Source organism: Cetorhinus maximus, chromosome 11 (assembly GCF_964194155.1).
Source record: "Cetorhinus maximus chromosome 11, sCetMax3.hap1.1, whole genome shotgun sequence".
Taxonomy (NCBI): domain Eukaryota; kingdom Metazoa; phylum Chordata; class Chondrichthyes; order Lamniformes; family Cetorhinidae; genus Cetorhinus; species Cetorhinus maximus.
The window spans coordinates 122,008,050-122,027,364 of record NC_135889.1 but is presented as its reverse complement, the minus strand read 5'-3'; the positions used below and the strand labels follow the sequence as shown (position 1 = coordinate 122,027,364).

At 45.9% G+C, this 19,315-nt stretch overlaps 1 protein-coding gene across 3 annotated transcripts in view; it reads right to left on the bottom strand.

The window, feature by feature from the left end:
- The window catches only part of stk11ip (serine/threonine kinase 11 interacting protein), a 106,415-nt gene that overhangs the window by 32,634 nt on the left and 54,466 nt on the right, over nucleotides 1–19,315 (bottom strand). For all 3 annotated transcript variants that reach the window (XM_078552687.1, XM_078552686.1, XM_078552688.1), the window contains exons 18-20: nucleotides 18,824–18,996; nucleotides 16,823–17,249; nucleotides 14,165–14,280 (exon numbers count right to left, since the gene is read on the bottom strand). In XM_078552687.1, the coding sequence (XP_078408813.1) occupies nucleotides 14,165–14,280; nucleotides 16,823–17,249; nucleotides 18,824–18,996 (716 nt within the window). The remainder of the gene's footprint in view (nucleotides 1–14,164; nucleotides 14,281–16,822; nucleotides 17,250–18,823; nucleotides 18,997–19,315) is intronic.

Here is a 19,315-nt window from a genome sequence, read left to right as displayed (position 1 = left end):
AATGAAATGAAGAACGCTTCAACATCTTTCTCCTCAAACTTTGGAAGAGCTTGTACAAATCTAAACATCTCCCCACTGAGCTTTAGGTTAAAGATATTTTCATCATCAGAACTCTAAGAATCAGAGATCTCTTTTTTAACTTCCAGCCTTTTAAGCAGGTATTCTCGTTCTCTCTCTCTTGCCTGGAATTCCAGTTCCAGCTTCCTTTCTGCTTGCTCCTTTTTAAATGGCATTTCTCTTTCCTTTGCTTCTAATTCAAGTTTATTCAGCTCCTTTGCTTGTACAAATTCAAGCTTCTCCATTTCAAATTGAAGTTTCACTTCCTCCAGCTGGGACTGTCAGATTAGGCTGAAGCATTTGCTACAATCTTCAGCCAGAAGTGCCGAGTGGATGATGCATCTTGGCCTCCTCCGGAGATCCCCAGCGTCACAAATACCAGTCTTCAGCCAATTCGATTCACTCCACGTGATATCAAGAAACGGCTGAAGGCACTGGATACTGTAAAGGCTGTGGGCCCTGACAATATTTCGGCAATAGTACTGAAGGCTTATGCTCCAGAACTAGCAACACCCCTAGCCAAGCTGTTCCAGTACAGCTACAACACTGGCATCTACCTGGCAGTGTGGAAAATTGCCCAACTATGTCCTGTACCCAAAAAGCAGGGCAAATCCAACCCGGCCAATTACCGCCCCATCAGTCTACTCTCCATCATCAGTAAAGTTATGGAAGGGGTCATCAACAGTGCTATCAAGCGGCACTTGCTTAGCAATAACCTGTTCATTGATGCCCAGTTTGAGTTCTGCCAGGGCCACTCAGCTCCTGGCTTCATTACAGCCTTGGTTCAAACATGGACAAAAACACTGAGCTCCCGAGGTGAGGTGAGTGTGACTGCCCTTGACATCAAGGCAGCATTTGACCGAGTGTGGCATCAAGGAGCCCTAGCAAAACTGGAGTCAATGGGAAGCAGGGGGAAAGCTCTCCGCTGGTTGGAGTCATACCTAGCACAAAGGAAGATGGCTGTGATTGTTGGAGGTCAGTCACCTCAGCTCCAGGACATCACTGCAGGAGTTCCTCAAGGTAGTGTCCTTGGTCCAACCATCTTCAGCTGCTTCATCAATTACCTTCCTTCCATCATAAGGTCATAAGTGGGGATGTACGCTGTTGATTGCACAATGTTCAGCACCATTTGCAACTCCTCAGATACTGAAGCAGTCCAAAAGCAGCAAGACCTGGGCAATATCCGGGCTTGGGCTGACAAGTGGCAAGTAACATTCGCACCAAACAAGTGTCAAGCAATGAACATCTCCAACAAGAGGGAATCTAACCATTGCCCCTTGATGTTCAATGGCACTACCATCACTGAATCTCTCACTATCGACATCTTGGGGAGGGGGGTTACCATTGACCAGAAACTGAACTGGACTAGCCATATAAATACTGTGGCTACAAGAGCAGGTCAGAGACTAGGAGTTGTGCGACAAGTAACTCACCTCTTGACTCCCAAAGCCTGTCCACCATCTACAAGGCACAAGTCAGGAATGTGATGGAATAATTCCCACTTGCCTGGATGAGTGCAGCTCCCTCAACACTCAAGAAGCTTGACACCGTCCAGGACAAAGCAGCCCACTTGATTGGTACCAGATCTACAAACAATCACTCCCTCCACCACCGATGGACAGTATCAGCAGTGTGCACTGCAGGAATTCACCAAGACTCCTTCGACAACACCTTCCAAACCCACAACCCCTACCATCTAGAAGGACAATGGCAGCAGATAGATGGGAACACCACCACCTGGAAGTTTCCCTCCAAGTCACTCACCATCCTGACTTGGAAATATATCACCGTTCCTTCACTGTCGCTGGGTCAAAATCCTGGAACTCCCTCCCTAACAGCACTGTGGGTGTACCTACAGCACATGGACTGCAGCGGTTCAAGGTGGCAGCTCACCACCACCTTCTCAAGGGCAATTAAGGATGGGCAATAAATGCTGGCCCAGCCAGCGAAGCCCACATCCCGTGAATGAATTAAAAAAATGTCAGGTTTCATTTTCAACTGTAGATGCTGTGCTATACTTTTCATTATATCTGATTTCCTAGCCCCCACAGGTAACTTATGTCAACTCTGTTAACTTACTCTTGATTATTTTTTGCCAGAGTTATATCTTCTACTCCCAGTCAAGTCTTAGCAATTGCCAAAGCCATTTTGCAGTCTCAGCACTTCTTAAACAAAAAACCTCACCAACTCCTGAGTTCAAAGTGCCTCTCGTACTCGTAACCTTATTCCAAACCAATCAAGGAATTACAAATATTATCCCACAAGAGCCCCCAATTGTTATGACACAGCAGCTGGTAAAGGCTGAGTTATTTAAAATCCCAGAGGGAAACTTGAAACAACTGTCATAACCTATATTTTCAATTGGTATGTTTGAGATGCACCTCTGAATTCAGAAGTGAAACCAAAGCCTCCAGAGGTTTTTTAAATAAATTAAGCATTTACTAATTTAACTAATTTAAACACATACACATCTAATTATTACAATAACTTTAAACAAATCCCCAAATTAATAATTCCTAGGTAAACCTTCAAGGCAGAATAACCCATAGACTAAAACAGACACCAGGCAAAGCACATTTTATCTTACAAATTCAAAATGAGGTTCCTTTCAACTTGGTTCCTTTGAAGACAGTTGTGGGCTTATAGGCGGCTTAGATCTTTTATGCCTCTGACTCATAGAAATTCTTTTCTGTATATACCTAGCCTTCCCTTTGAATGCAAATTCTCATTGTATCACCTGGCCCTTTGAACTCCACCCCTTCTAACAATAAAACCCCTTTCATAATACCAATTTTATTAGTAACACAAACATATTGCTTGGTGTCTCCTCGCTAGGTGCAAGATTTCACCTCCACTCTTTCGATGGTTTATTCAACAAAATGCAAATGTACCCTCTACCTTACTGTTTAACATCTCAAAACTACTACACAAAGCACCCAGGCTAGCTGGCTTTAATCCAATTAAGACGTGCATACACACACTATAAATCCCATTTAAAATAAATTCCAATAACATTATATACATTAATATCTTCGTGACAGCCCTTAAGAGAAGGAAATCTGCAGTCTGGCCTACATGTGACTTCCAGATCTACAGTAATGTGATTGACTCTTAACTGCCCTCTAAAATGGTCCAGCAAGCCACTCAGTTGTATTTAAGGTGGCTCATCACCACTTCTCTAGGAGCTAAATTGAAAGGGAGAACCTCAAAGGTAATAACCTCTGGATTACCACCTGAGCCATGAGAAAATTGGTGTAGGGTTAATAAGATTAGAGTTTAATGCACGGCTCTAGGATTGGAGAAATGGGTTTCAATTCAGTAGGAACTGGTACCAGTACTGGGGAAAGTGGGAGCTGTACCGTTGGGACAGACTTCAACAGAACCGTGCTGGGACCAGTGTTCTGGCAAGTCGTATAACTAGGGCAGTAGAGAGGGCTTTAAACTAAATAGTTGGGGGAAGAGATCAAGTTTGGGGAAGAGATCAAGTTTGTGAAGATGTAATAAATTAAAGAGAGAAGACAAGGCTAGAGAGCAAGATAGTATTAAAGGAAATGATCAGAGTGTGGCAGGAAGAGAGTGTACAAACTTGAGAGCACACCAGCAGTTTAGGCTCGAGGTCACAAAAATAGTAAAGACAGGACTAAAGGGTCTGTATCTGAATGCACATAGCATTCACAACAAAACAAATGAATTAATGGCACAAATAGAAATAAATTTGTATGATCTGATAGTCATTGCAGGGACATGGCTGCAGGATGACAAAGACTGGGACCTGAATATTCAAAGGTACATGAAATTTAGGAAAGATAGAAAGATAGGAAAAGGTGGAGCGGTAGCTCTGTTAATTAAGCATGACATTAGTACAATAGGGGGAGATGACAGTTCCAGAGATCAAGATGTAGTATCAGTTTGGGTAGAGATGAGAAGTGGTAAAGATAAGTCACCTATAGACCCCCTAACAGTAACCACACTGTAGAGCAAAGTGTACGGAAATAAATAATGGGGGCTTATGAGAAAGGTACGGCGATAATCATGAGTGATTTCAATCTACAAATAGGTTGGACAAATCAAATTGGCAAGGGTAGCCTGGATGATGAGTTCAGGGTGTTTTTGGGACAGTTTCTTAGAGCAGCACATTTGAGAGACAGCCAGACAGCAGGCAATGCTAGGTCTAGCCGGAGATTCGGTGGCCCAGTCAAAAGTCCATTGACTTTCGGTGGGTCAGACCATCCTGGCAGTGGGAGGCGCCAAAAAATCCCACCCAATGTTTCAGGTCAATGACCTTTCATCAGAACCGGGAAAAGTGAGAAATGCAATAGGTTTCATGCAGGTGAAAGGGGGGAGCGGGTAGAAAAAGAACAAAAGGGAAGCTCTCCAATAGTGTGGAAGATAGTAGAGATTAAACGACAACTTTGCACCCATCTTTACTAAGGAAGCAGATGCTACCCAGGCCACAGTGACAGAGGAGGAAAGTCTGTCACTAGAAGTGTTTAAAATTGATAAGGTGGAGGTATTGGATAAACTGTTGGCACTTAAAAGCTGACAAGGCACCGGGACAGATGAGATGCATCCAGGGATATTGAAGGAAGAGAGTGTGGAAATTGCAGGGGCACTGGCCATAATCTTTCAGTTTTCCCTAGACTGAGGGAGTGGGGGGGTGGTGCCAGAGGACTGGAGAATTGCAAACATTACGCCCTTGTTCAAAAAAGGTTGGAAGGATAAGCCCAGCAATTACAGACCAGTCAGTTTAACTTCAGTGGTGGGGTAGCTTCTAGAAGCAATTATTCAGTATAGACTTAATAGTAACATGGAAAACTGTGGGTTGATTCGGAAGAGCCAGCATGGATTTCTTAAGGGAAAATTGTGTTTAACTAACTTGGGAGTTTTTTGAAGAGGTAACAGACAGGGTTGATGGTTGATATGGTGTATAAATTCAGTACAGTGCCACACAACCGACTTGAGAAAAGTTACAGTTCATGGAATAAAAGGGACAGTAGCAACGTGGGTACAAAATTGGCTGAGGGATAGGAAACAGTGAGTAATGATTAATGGATACTTTTCAGGCCGGAGGAAGATGGGTAGTGGAGTTCCCAGGGGTCGGTATTGGGACCCTTGCTTTTCCTGATATATATTAATGATCTAGATCTTGGTGTGCAGGGGACAATTTCCAGGTTTGCGGATGATACAAAACTGGGAAGCATTGTAAACTGTGAAGAGGAGAGTGTAGATCTTCAAAAGGACAGACGATTTAGTGGAGTGGGCAAATAGGTGGCAGATGAAGTTCAATGCAGAGAAATGTGAGCTGATTCATTTTGGTAGAAAGAGCATGGAGAGACAATATAAAATAAGGGGTACAACTCTAAAGGGTGTGCAGGAGCAGAGGGACCTGGGGGTATGTGTGCACAAGTCATTAAAGGTGGCAGGACAGGTAGGGAGAGCGATTATTAAAGCACACAGTATCCTAGGCTTTATTAAAAAGGGCATGGAGTACAAGAGCAAGGAGGTTATGCTGAACTTGTATAGGACACTAGTTAGACCTCAGCTGGAGTATTGTGTACAGTTCTGGGCGTCACACTTTAGCAAGGATGCGAATGCATTGGACAGAGTGCAGAAGAGGTTTACAAGAATGGTTCCAGGGATGAGAAACTTCGATTATGAAGATAGACTGGAGAAGTTGGGACTGTTCTCCTTGGAGAGAAGGCTAAGAGGAGATTAGATAGAGGTGTTCAAAATCATGAGGGGGCTGGACAGAGTAGATAGGGAGAAACTGTACCTGCTCATCAAGAGATCGAGAAGGAGGGGACACAGGTTTAAAGTGATTTGTAAAAGAAGCAAATGCAAAGTGATAAGACACTTATTCACACAGCGAGTGGTTGGGATCTGGAACATACTGCCTGAAAATGTGGTGGAGACAGGTTCAATCAAGGCATTCAAGAGGTCATTAGATGATTATTTGAAGAGAAACAATGTGCAAGGGTACAGGAAGGCAGGAGAATGGCACTGAATCATAATGCTTATTTGAAGAGCCCTTGCAGATACGATGGGTCAAATGGCCTCCTTCTGCACCATAATAATTCTGTGATTCTGGGAAAAGGGATGATGGTGGAAGGCAAAAGGGGATAAGTAAAGGGGCAAGTGAAGAAACAAAAGGTGGGTCTAGAGGAGGTGTGAATGGCAGAGGGATGAGCTGCCCAAAAGAAAAATAGACAAAAATGAGAGTAATACTGAAACCAGAGAAGTAAATTGAAACAAGATAGGGGGTAGTGATTACAGTATGAAATTGTTGAACTCAATGTTGAGTCCAGGAGTGTGTACAGTATCTCATTGAAAGATGAGCTGCTTTTCCTTAAGCTTAGTTTGAACTTCACTGGAAGACTGCAGGAGGCTGAAAACAGATGGGCCATCGTAAGGCCAAGGTGGAGAATTAAAATGACAGGCGACAAACTCGGGGTGATGCTTGTGGACTGAATGGAATGCTGGCCTTTACATCGTGAGGACTAGAATACAACAGGGTCGAAGTTTGGCTTCAGCTATACAAAACCCTGGTTAGACCACATCTGCAGATCTGGGGGCAGTTCTGGGCACCACATCTTGGGAAGGATATATTGGCTGTGGAAGGAGCGTAACTTAGATTTACCAGAATGATACCTGGACTCCAAGGGTTAAATTACAAGGTGGGATTGCACAAACTTAGGTTGGTATTCCCTGGAATTTAGAAGGTTCAGGTGTGATTTGATCAAAGTTTTCACAATATTAAGAGGAACAGATAAGGAAAAGAAAAACTATTTCTGCTGGCTGGGAAGCCTAGGACAAGGGACAAAAATTATAGCCAGGCCTTTCAGGAGTGAAATTAGGAAGGACTACTTCATGCAAAATTGGAAGGCATTTGGAACATTCTTTCGTGAACGGAAACTGATGCTAGATCAATTTTTAATTTTAAAGTTGGACACTGACAGATTGTTAGCCAAAAGTATAAAAGGGACATGGGGCAAAGGTGGGTAAGTGTAGTTAGGTTGCAGATCAGCCATGATCTCATTGAATGGCAGCAGAACAAGCATGGGAGGCTAAACTGCCTCCTCCTGCTCCCATTCTCAAAAGTGCAAAGGGATTTCTATTAAAACCCGCACCTGTGGTTGCACACTTGTACCTAGTCAATGCTTTCTATTGGACACCACTGTGTTAACTCAAAAAAAGGTTGTGTGTTTGGTTGATAGGTGAGTGTAAGATCAGCCCGCTGCCCATTTCGGACCCTCTCACCCTCAGCGATGGAAGTATTCAGTGGCTGTGCTGGATGGTGAGCAGGCTTGTGGGAGTACAGCCCAAGAGGCAACCAATCAGAATGGAATGGAAAAATAGCCAGATTCCTCCGTCACTTCGGGCATTGCTAACTGCTGAATCCAATTCTCCAGCCTGTGGAGCGATTACAGGCTGTGTTTGACATCGAGAGCTCGATTTCCCACTGTTTGCAAGCTGGTATCCCAACTAGTGTCAATGGAACAGGCGAGGTGGTGGGGGGGGAGAGAGAGAGAGAGAGAGAGAGAGAGAGAAGGGGAATGGAATGGGAGTAACAATGGAGTTGAAGTTACAATCAGATCAGCCATGATCTCACTGAATGGTGGAGCAGGCTGGAAGGGCCTACTCCTGGCCTAATTTGTATGTACGTAACAACACTGGCACTCTGCTAAAACACACTCTTCAGAACTTTGACAATAATGTATCCACAAGCTTCCCCTCCCTCTGCACCTTACAGACTGCACTGTTCACATGTTCGAACCTGCTTGATCACAGAGTCCGTGGAATTTAATTCCAAGAAAAGCTTTAAACATTAATCCAATGGAGCCTTTAAAAGGCACTGTGGTTTCAACATCACTGCTCTCTTTAAAGGCCCCACTGGATTCATGTTTAAAGCTTTTCTTGGAATTAAATTCCACAGACAGAGCAGCCCGCTTGATTGGCACCCCACACACCATCTTCAACATTCACTCCCTCCACCACCGAGGTACAGTGGCAGTAGCGTGTACCATCTGCAAGATACACAGCAAACTCACCAAGGCTCCTTTGACAGCACCTTCTAAATCTGTGACCTCCATGGCCTGGAAGGCCAAAGGCAGCAGATACATGGGAACACTACCCACTACGTGTTCCCCTCCAAGCCGCACACCATCCTGACTTGGAATTGCCATTCCTTCACTGTTGCTGGATCAAATTACTCCTGAAGAGCACTGTGGGTGTACCTACACCACATAGACTGCAGGGTTCAAGAAGGGGACTCACCATCACCTTAAGGGGCAGTTAGGGATGGGCAATAAATGCTGGCCTAGCCAGCGATGACCACATCCCATGAAAGAATAAATAAAGAAGAATGTATCTCTACAAAACAAGTGATCTGGCGATGCATATTCAATCCGGTAGCTGGTGTTCGATGAAGCTGCCAAAAGAAATCCACATACCACACCAATTTGGGACAATGGAGTTTGTCGGTGTATTCCAGAGAGGAAATTGGAATGAATGATTTTGCCTCACCAAGCAAAGTTCAGTGTCTTAGTTGGAGAGATCTTGGTGTCGTGCATGAGGTGGTTTCAGATGGTAGACTGTGTCTGAAGCTGAGGCTGTTCTCCTTAGAGCAGAGAAGGTTGAGAGGAGATTGGTAGACACATTCAAAATCATGACGGGTCTAGAGTAGATAGAAATTGCTTCCGTTGGCAGAAGGGCCAAGTACTAGAGGACACTGATTAAAGTTGTTTGGCAAAGGTACCAGAGGTGACATGAGGGAAAAAAATTTTAAAAAGATTATTTTTTTTTATAAACACATGTGGTTAAGATCTGAAAAGCGCTGTCCGAGTGTCACGGAGACAGATTCAATCGAGGCATTCAAGAGGGAATTGCATCACTATCTGAAGAGAAAAAGTTTTCGAGGCTATGGGGAAAAGTCAGGGGAGTGGGTCTAGGCGAGTTGCTGTTGCAGAGAGCCAGCAAGGACAGGGAAGGCCGAATGGTCTCCTTTTGTGATGCCACCATTCTTTGATTCTATGAGACACACAAAGAGGGGCCTGTTATTACCCTCTTTTAGCTACACTATTGTACAGAAAGATATTAGGCAGTCACAGTAAACTCCAGAAAGTAGAGGACACTAATGGGACAGAGCAGTGAGAATATCAAGGACACACTTGACATTTGTAACAACCACATACAAACAGGGTTGAATGTTTAACAAAGTCTTGTGATTTTTACTGCTTTTTAGACTGTTGTTAAACACAATCTGATGGTAATTACACAAGATTAATTCTTATAGCCGTAATAACCTCGAGAACTACAACACGCACCCCACCATCATGAACACTGCCACGTCACCTCACCCCACCCAGCAACAACTCTCCTACCACCACCACCACCACAACCAGAACTCATCCCCCACTATAAGTACCCACCCAGAATCACAACCAGGACCCCATACTCCCTCCATCACTCCACCAAATTCATTCAACCAGACCCCTCAACACCACCACAGCCCCTGCATTAATATAGCCCCTTTGAATAATAGCTCAAGACTCTTCAGAAGCAATAAGACGCATGCTGAGGCAAAAGCAGGAGATAATAGGAGGGGAGGGTAGCCAAAAAGCGGTGGGTTTTATGGATGAGTATGAGGGGAACAGGATGAGAAACTGGAGACACGGGTTCAGGGCTAGGCTTGGTTAGGGGTTGGGAATGGAATGGGTGGGGGGAGCGAGGTGGAAAAAGGTCAAGGGGAGATTAGCAGAAAGGGCCAAGATTTTCTCAATCTTAGCAATGAACGAATCAATGAGATCCTCAAACGTATAGAAAATAGGAGTAGGCCATTCAGCCCCCTCGAGCCTGCTCTGTCATTCAACTAGATCATGGCTGATCTTCTACTTCAATGCTATTTTCCTGCACTATCCCCATGTGCCTTTATGTCTTTAATATCTAGAAATCTGCAGAATGTTTCCTACATTCCAACAGTGACTTCACTTATAAAAAGTATTTCATTGGCGCTTTGGAACGGCATGAGGTTGTGAAAGATGCTATATAAGCCCAGGTCTTTCTTTGCAGTTGAATGAAGTGGAGGGGGCAGGAGAGAGGGGGATAAAGGCCTGGTGTTAGAGCAGTAAAAAAGCCAGGGCTTATCTGGACTGCCCAAGAAGATCCCAGAGTAAGCGGTCTGTTTCGGCAAAGGAGAGATCAGCCCTGACTGTGTTCGATGTGGTGCAGCCAGGTCTAACGGTAGATAGTTAACCCTGTTCGTGCTTCCCCCCACCAGGAACTTGGAGGAAGTGATGCTGGGGGTCATACCCAGGGAACAACTGGAATGAGAGGGGAAGTGCTGGGAGAGAAAGGCGTCAAATGTGGAGGCAGGGAAAATGTTGTGGAGCAAAATTAACAGCTGTAGAAACAGTCATTTGGTGGCACAGAAACTGGAGTATTGCTGAAAAAAAGAGACATGCTGAAGCATTTCGTCTTGCACTCATCAGGACAGAAAGAACATGTACACACTGCGCCTGTTTCAGTTAAACAAAATAAGTGACAGCCACGTGCTGACTCATTCCTCAGGGTAATGCCTTGACCAATCAGGGTCAAGCTGCTTGGTTTAAATTTCAAACAATGCTCGGCAGTTAACTGTCAGTCACTATCAGTGGTGCATTCTCCATGGCAATGCCACTTGCCAAACAATCAGTACTCTCTTCACATACAGCATAAATTGTTGTTTTCCCCCCCTTATGTTGGTGTTCTTGCGAGTGTCCTGACGCGTGTAAGACAAAAAGCTTAGACGTGTCTCCTTTTTTCAGCAGTAGCGGTAGAGGTCTAACAGTGAATAGAAGGTCAAAGACTAAGCAGCTGGTAGCTTGAAAGTAAGTAGGTGAGAGCCTTTATTCCCAGAGGCATGGCAATTGGAAGACTGAAGATTTCCCCTGGATTATAGGGGCATTTTTTCTTTTGAAGTTGCACCAGGTTTTTCCTGAAGACTACACTGTCTATTTGCGTTAAGTGAATTAACTAAATAACAATGGCGCGGTACCTCACAACACCAGTACCACTCCTAAGTCACACTTTACAGTAAGATCGCCAACGGCTTTGCGATGGAGCAGAGTTGTCAGCGCCTGAGAACTCAACTACAATCTCTGAAACAACGTTGAAATCACTTTCTCCCGAGCTGCATATATTAGCAGTGGTTGTCCCAATCCAAGTATCTTCATCTGAATTGAATAATAGGCCAGATCTTTTTTGTAAACTGTTTACCCGCTTGTCGTTTGAGAGACTGCATATGGCCTCCAGAACAACATTCGCCACTTTAAAAATAAATCACCGAGTTTCCCTAGGTTACAACCTCAAAGGTCACTTTCATTGGCTGGAAAGAGCTTCAGAACATCCAGAGATCACTAAAGGCCTCACTAGAAATGCGAGATCTTTCTTATAAGCCAAAACTTTCAGATTTCTTAACATCTGCTTTCAGTCAAATATTCACATGGAGTTCTGATCAACAATGCTGCAGTTACACAGTTTTCAAGGAAACAAACAGGATTCAAAAGACCCACAGACAAGAACACAAGAAATAGGATTAGGCCATTCAGCCCGTCACGCCTGCTCCGCTATTCAATATGATCATGGCCAATCTTTGGTTTCAACTTCACATCCACAACTCTCTGGGGTACAAAAATTCACAACTCTGAGTGAAGGAATTTCTCCTCAGGCCCCTCACCTCGAGACTGTGTCTTGTGCTTCAGAACGCAAACCAACACGTGAATCACGGGCACGCACTCACCCAAAAGCTTCACAGCTTTGGAGGGTTCTGAAGAGTCATATTCGGCGTGAAGCATTAACTCTGTATGTATCTCTCTCTCTCTCTCCACAGGTGCTGCTGAGTATTTCCACTCCTTTCTGTTTTTATTTCAGTTTGGAGGGATTGTCTTCCAGCTTCACCTCTTGGTTAGGGTGCAGGATTTGCAGGTGTTAGCATCAACCTCGCGCCTTGTATCAGTTGGTGCAAGATGAGACGCTGAACGTTGACTATTTAAATTGGGCCTTGGGTAGTGTAGGGCAATCCAACAGCAGAAATCCTGCTTGCGCCAGGTCCTCCCCTCACACACAAGCACTCTCAGGAAGGAGGCTTTTAAATTGACAAAGGGCTTTGCAAAGGGGGCCTGTCAGTGATGAGAGGCCTGTAATTTAAAGTGGTCACAAAGAGAGTGAGGTGGTGAGTTAGGAGCAACTACTTTACCAGGGAGGTTTTAACATAGAAAATAGGAGCAGCAGTAGGTCATTCGGCCCTTCAAGCCTGCCCCACCATTCAATACGATCATGGCTGATCCTCTATCTCAACATCATGCTCCCGCTCTCACCCCATACCCCTCAATACCTCCAGAGTCTAGAAATCTATTTCCTTCTTACAGTGACCTGGCCTCCACAGCCCTCTGTGATAGGGAATTCCATAGTTTCACCACCCTCTGACTGAAGTTTCTCCTCATCTCAGTCCTAAATGGTCTACCCTGTATCCTGAGCCTGTGACCTTGTTCTAGACCCACCAGCCAGAGGAAACATCATCCCTGCATCCAGTTTGTCCATCCCTGTCAGGATTTTAATATGTTTCAAAGGGGGCAGTTAAGGATGGGACCGTCAGTAAGAGTGGATAAATGTTTTGAATGAGTTAGAGCTTTGGAAGAGGGAAGAGCAGCTCCATGGGATGAGGTTTGATGTTCTAGCATACAAGATGGGCTGAATGGCCTCCTAAGCTGTAAGTATCTATGTGATCGCCAGATAACGATTGGAGCTCGCTGATTTTTGCTTGCCCATCCCAGGCAATACAAGTAAAGCCCCACCCATCCCAATCAGCTAACCCAACGCCTAAGCAGAGGATAGTCCAATGCCTCGCTGGGTAGCATGGTGAAGTACCAGACCAATTGGTTTAGCTACTGACACAGCAGGGGTGAGATCCTGTTTCTCCTTTTCATCATCCCTCCAGGGAAGAAAAACTTGCATTTATTTAGTCCCTTCATGATCTCAGCATCTCCCAAACCACTTTACAGCCAACGAGACACTAAGTGTATCCAATGTCGTAATGTAGAAAAACGGCAACTAATTTGTGCACAGCAAGCTCCCGCAAATAGCAAAGTGACAACGGCCAGAAAATCTGCTTGATAGTGATATTGGTTGAGGAATAAACATTGGGCCAGGACACTAGGGAGAACCCCCCTGCTCTTCTTCGAAAAAGTGTCTGCAGCATCTTTGACATCCACCGGAGAGGGCAGACGCAGCTTTCTTTTGACATCTCATCAGAAAGGCAGCACTTCCAGCACTGCAGCACTCTGGCATTGGGAGCAGCAGCCATGGTTTTGTGCTCAACTCTTGTGGAGTGAAACCCAGGGCTCTCTGATTCAGGTGGGAGTGATTCCTGCAGAGCCACGGTCGGCACTGTACATTATGTGCATCGATCTTTCTTCCTAGTAATCCTCTATAACCAACCTCCAATTGTTCACTTCGACCACCCCTTCCGTTCAGTTCTAGGCACTGCACATTAGGAAGGATATATCGGCCTTTGAAAGAGTGCAGCATAGTTTTACCAGAATGATATTTGGATCCCAAGGGTTGAGTTATGAGGAGATTATACAAACCAGGATTATATATTCCCTGGATTTAAGAAGGATAAGGGGCGATTTGATTGAAGTTTAAGATAGTAAGAGGAACAGATAGGGTAGATGGAGAGAAATTATTTCCGCTGGCTGGGGAGTCTCGAACTGGGGGTGGGGGGGTGGGGGGGCAGGTTTGCAAAATTGGAGCCAGACCTTTCAGGGGAGAAATTAGGAAACACTTCTCCACACACAGGGTGGTAGAAGTTTGGAATTCTCTTCCACAATGTCAGATGCCGGATCAATTGTTAATTTAAAATCTGAGATTGACAGTTTATCCAAAGGTATTGAGGGTAGGGAGCAATTCCATGTGGGTTTATGGAGTTTGGTCACAGGCCAGCCTTGATTTCATTTAATGGGGGGGGGGGGGGGGAACAGGCTCGAGGGGCTGAATGGCCTCCACCAGTTTTTACGCTCCGCCCAGTGCAGCATTCCACCTGTGTAAAGCTCCTGCCTCCGAGCTGCCTCACCTTAACGAAGCACTGATACTCTTCCTTATCTTCACCAAAAATCTCAACGTCCAGGAACAGCTTCAGCCTGTGGTCAATGGTCTGAAAATCTTCGACAGACAGATTGAACTCAGCTCCTGGAGGAGGCAAAAAAAAAAACAGTTAACTTCAACCGCGAAACTTACAGCGACAGCAAAGGTGGTGGGGGCAAAAAAAAAAAAATCAAGTCGGAGTGAGATTCTGAAGTGAACAAGGTAAGATTAATGCTGGCAGGTCTACTCAGGTCAAAGATTCCAGTGACAGCAGATGCAAGACTAAACGTTAGGAATTAGACGCACAAAGAAAAGACAGATGGACAATTCTAAATGTTCCTGACCACTTAAAAACTTGCATGCCACAGCACCTTTATTGTTTGGAATTCTTTGATGGGCGTTGCTGTCAAGGCCAGCATTTGCTGCCCATCCCTGAGCTGCCCTTGCCCTGAAGAAGAAGGGTCATACACATTCGAAACATTAACTCTTGTTTCTCTCTCCACAGGCACTGCCAGACCTGCTGAGTATTTTTCCAGCATTTTCTGTTTTTATTTCAGATTTCCAGCAGCCTCAGTATTTCGCTTTTACCTAACTGCCCTGGAACGGAGTATCTCACTCGGCCATTTCAGAGGCCAGGTAAGGGTCAACCACGTTGCTGTGGGTCTGGAGTCACATGTAGGCCAGACCGGGACATTAGTGAACCAGATTGGGGTTTTACAACAATTACTGAGACTTAGTTTTCAATTAACTGAATTTAAATTCTACCGGCTGCCATGGTGGGATTTGAACCCATGTCCCCAGAGCTTTAGCCTGGGCTTCTGGATATTAGTCCTGTGACATTACCACTACGCCACTGACTCCCAGTAATGTAGTAAAACATTCCCATGCTTTTCACAAGAGCACGGACAAAATCTGACACCAAACCCCGTAGGCCGATATTATGGGCAGGTGACCAAAATCTTGGTCCGACCGAGGTGGGTTTTAATGGAGCATCTCCAAAGGGGGAAGAGGCAGAAAGGTTTTCCAGAGCTTAGGGGTGAAGGCACGGCCGCCAAAGGGGGAGAGATTAAAAAAAAGCACGGACGCTCTGATCTGAGCATTAACTCTTGTTTCTCTCTGTACAGATGCTGCCTGACCAGCTGAGTGTTTCCAGCATTTTCCGTTTGGATTTCAGATTTCCAGCATCTGTGGAGTGTTGTTTTTGTTGGTTACACAAACCCGCCTGTGCACCTGAAATTAATTTTTTGTTTTATTAACCCTGCTTCGAGCTGGTGAAACACTTCCGCAGGAACACATCCGCTACCTGTGCAATACGTTCGTAGAGAGAAACACAGATGCCAATAGAACTAAGGGCCAATTAAGGTTTTTTTTAAAGAAAGAAGTGTCTGAGGGATGTGGCAAGGGGTGGGGTGGGTGAAATGACTTGCACCTATATAAAAACTGCTTTCAAACACCTCAAAGAAGCTTTGCGCACAATGAATCATTTTCGAAATACTGCGACTTATGTAGAGAAGCAATATCTGCGGCTATTTTTCACAGTGAGATCCTGAAAATTAACGGTCAAACCAACTGATATTTGGTCGTGGGAGGAACGTTGACCAGGGCACCAGAGAGAATTCCCACACTCTCCTTTTCCAATAGTGATCGTCTCTTTGAAGATCAAGTTGAAACACTGGAAGAGGAAGCTGGTGGTTTGGGGGATTGGGCAGGTTGCCGGGGGCGGGGGGGGGTGGGGTGGGTGGTGACGGGGTGTAGAAATGTGGTGTAGTATCTGACCCAGAGGCAGGATTGAGGTGAATCGCTGAGGGGGGTGAATTTGTCGCTGCCGGTTAAGGGATATGGGGGTACAAGATCAGCCATATTGAACAGGAGGAGCAGCCTCCAGAAGCTCTATGGCTTTCCCCTGCTCCTATCATGGTGGCCTAGTGGTGACGTCACTGGGCTAGTAATCCAGAGGCTCAGGGGTAATGCTCTGGGGATAAGAACAGAAAATGTTGGAAAAGCTCAGCAGGTCTGACAGTTTCTGTAGAGAGAGAAACAGAGTTAACATTTCGAGTCCGTGTGACTCTTCTCCAAAGCTGGACTAGATGCTGAAAGGCCCGCTGAGCTTTTCCAGCATTTTCTGTGGTTGTTTCAGATTTCCAGCATCTGCAGTATTTTGCTTTTATCTTAATGCCCTGGGGGGCGGGGACATGGGTTCAAATCCCATCACAGCCGCTGGTGGAATTTAAATTCAATTAATAAATCTGGGATAGTCTCAGTCTCAGTAACGATGACCATGAAACCATCATTGGTTGTTGTAAAAACCATCTGGTTCACTAATGTCCCTTTAGGGAAGGAAATCTGCCGTCCTTACCCGGTCTGGCCTACATGTGACTCCAGACCCACAGCAAATGTGGGTTGACTCTTAACTACCCTCTGAAATGGCCGAGCAAACCACTCAGTTCAAGGGCAATTAGGGATGGGCAACAAATGCTGGCCTTGCCAGTGACACCCACATCCCGTGAAAGGATAAATGAACAAAGCTAGGCGAGTTGTTTTTGCAAAGAGCTAGCATGGATACGATGGGCCGAATGCCCTCTTTCTGCGCTGTGACCATTCTACAATTCTGTTCTTTATGTGCTCCAGAACCTGCGGCGTTGCTAACCTTTGCTGAGTGTAGCGGGGTCATCCCTGCATTCAGATTGCGACGAGCTCGGTGTCAATGTGGACCCCACGGGGGTGCCGTATCGGTAGCTCCAGGTCAGGCTGCCCGTGTGCGAGTTGGCGCTTCCCCTCTGGTTGAAGTTGCTGCCGTACAAGCCAGGGTTGGAGCTGGCCCGGTACACCCTGGGCGCGGACGGGTCCAGCGCCCCCGGGCCATGGTCCACGTCCCCCGACGAGCTGTCAGACATCCGGCTCCCCTCCCTCACGCTGCTGCTGCTGCAGCTCTGGTCGCACTCGAAGTAGAAGCTGGCGTTCTTGCCGACGGCGGAGTAGTAGTTTTCCGGGTCCGTGCTCAAGACGCTGGCAGCACCGTCACCCGATGCTCCAGGCCCGGCATCCAAACTCACTCTGCTCGGGGATTCAATACTCTACGGAATAGAAACAAGACCAACAGTACATTACAGAGCATTTACAGAGCACGGAAATAGGCCGCTCAACCCAACTGGTACATGCCAGTCCACATGAGCCCCCTTCCACCCCTCTTCATCTCATCCTATCAACATATTCTTCTATTCCTTTTACCTCGTGTGTTTACCCAGCTTCCCCTTAAACACATCTACAGCATTAGCCTTAACCACTCCTGGCAGCGACATCCACATCCTCCCCACTCTCTGGGTAAAGAAGATTCTCCTGAGTTCCCTATTGGGTTTATTGGTGACCATCTTATATTGATGGCCTCTTGTGCCAAACTCCCCCATAAATGGAAACATCCTCTCTTTGTCTCCCTTACCTTCCAAAGGCCTCTATCAGGTCAGCCCCTCAACCCTTTTCCTAAAGAGCCCCAAGCCTGTTCAATCTTTCCCTCTTGTGTTTTTGGGATCATTCTAGTGAAAGAATGTTGCACCTTTTCTAGTGTCTCTATGTCCTTCTTATAATATGGAGTCCAGAACAGTGCACGGTAACTCCAAGTGTTACCTAACCAATGTTCTATACAATCAACGCTAATCTTTTGCCTCTGGTGCTTGGATCAAATCTCTGCTCAGACTAATAGGATCAAAGTCCTACTGAAATGCAATGTGAGACGTGCACGGATAAATAAATCTACCACATCAGGAGATTTGATAGAGGTGTTCAAAATCATGAGGGGGTCCGGACAGGGTAGATAGAGAGAAACTATCCCCATTGGTGAAAGGATTGAGAGCTAGAGGGCACAGATTTAAAGTAATTGGCAAAAGAAGCAGCAATGACATGAGGGGAAACTTTTTCACTCAGCGAGTGGTGAAGGTCTGGAATGCGCTGCCTGAGAACAAGGTGAAGACAGATTCAGGTTCAATCGAGGCATTTAGTGGGGAATTGGGATTATTATCTGTGAAGGAAGCATGTGCAGGGTTACAGGGAGAAGGTGGGGGAATGGGCGCTAGGTGCATCGCTCATTCAGAGGGCTGGTGCAGACAAGATGGGTTGAGGACCAGAGGGAACTGATTTAAGGTGGGTTTTTTTCTTATTCTTCCATGGGATGTGGGTCTCATTGGAAAGGTCAGCATTTGTCGCTCATCCTGATTGGCAAAGGAAGCAATGGTGACATATCAAACTGCTACTGAAAAGTCAAATAACAATGATCGCTGCGGATGTACCTTCACCACAGGGGCTCCAGTGCTTCAAGAAGGCAGCTCAACACCTACTTTCTCCCACAGAGCAGCGGAGGCCGGGTCAGCGAATATGTTCAAAGCTGGGTTAGATGAGGGAGTCAAGGGTTATGGCGGGGGGGGGGGCGGGCGGGAAAATGGAGTTAAGATCAGATCAGCCATGATCTTTCTGACTGGAGGAGCAGGCTGGAGGGGGCTGAATGGCCTACTCCTGTTCCTATTTCTTATGTTCAAGGGCAATTAGGGACAGGCAGCAAATCCTGGCCTTGCCAACGATGCCCACATCCCACGAACAAAAGAAAAAGAACTCTGCCTCACTCCAGACAACAGAACTCGAGGCGCACCCGGTGACTCACCTTCAAGCTCCCCGTGGTGCTTTCGTCTGTGAAGGCAATCTTTAAGACATCCGCTTTGAGAGCCTCGGACTGGACAGGTGTGCTGCTGCACGTCTCCATTTCGGTTGGCAGCATGATCACAATTTCGCTCGCGCATTTGGGGCAGGCGGGTGAGGCCTTCGAAGGTTCCTCGACTACAGAGAGAGAAAAACAACAAACAACAAACACCATTCAGGCTGCAGAGGCTCAGGTAACTTTTGCTAAGAGTTGTAGCTGTGCTTCTCTGTCTCCCCATGTTTCAAAGCCAACGAATTGACACAGATGGATTGTTAACAATGGCTGCTTCTACCTACATAGTGCCTTAATAGGGTAAAACCTCCTGAGGCGTTACACAGGAACACTATCAAACAAAATATAACTGAGCCACATAAGGAGATTTTTGGACAGATGACCTGCTCAAAGAGGGAGGTCTTAAAAGAGGAGAGGGAGTGAGGTGCAGAGTGGCGGAGGAGA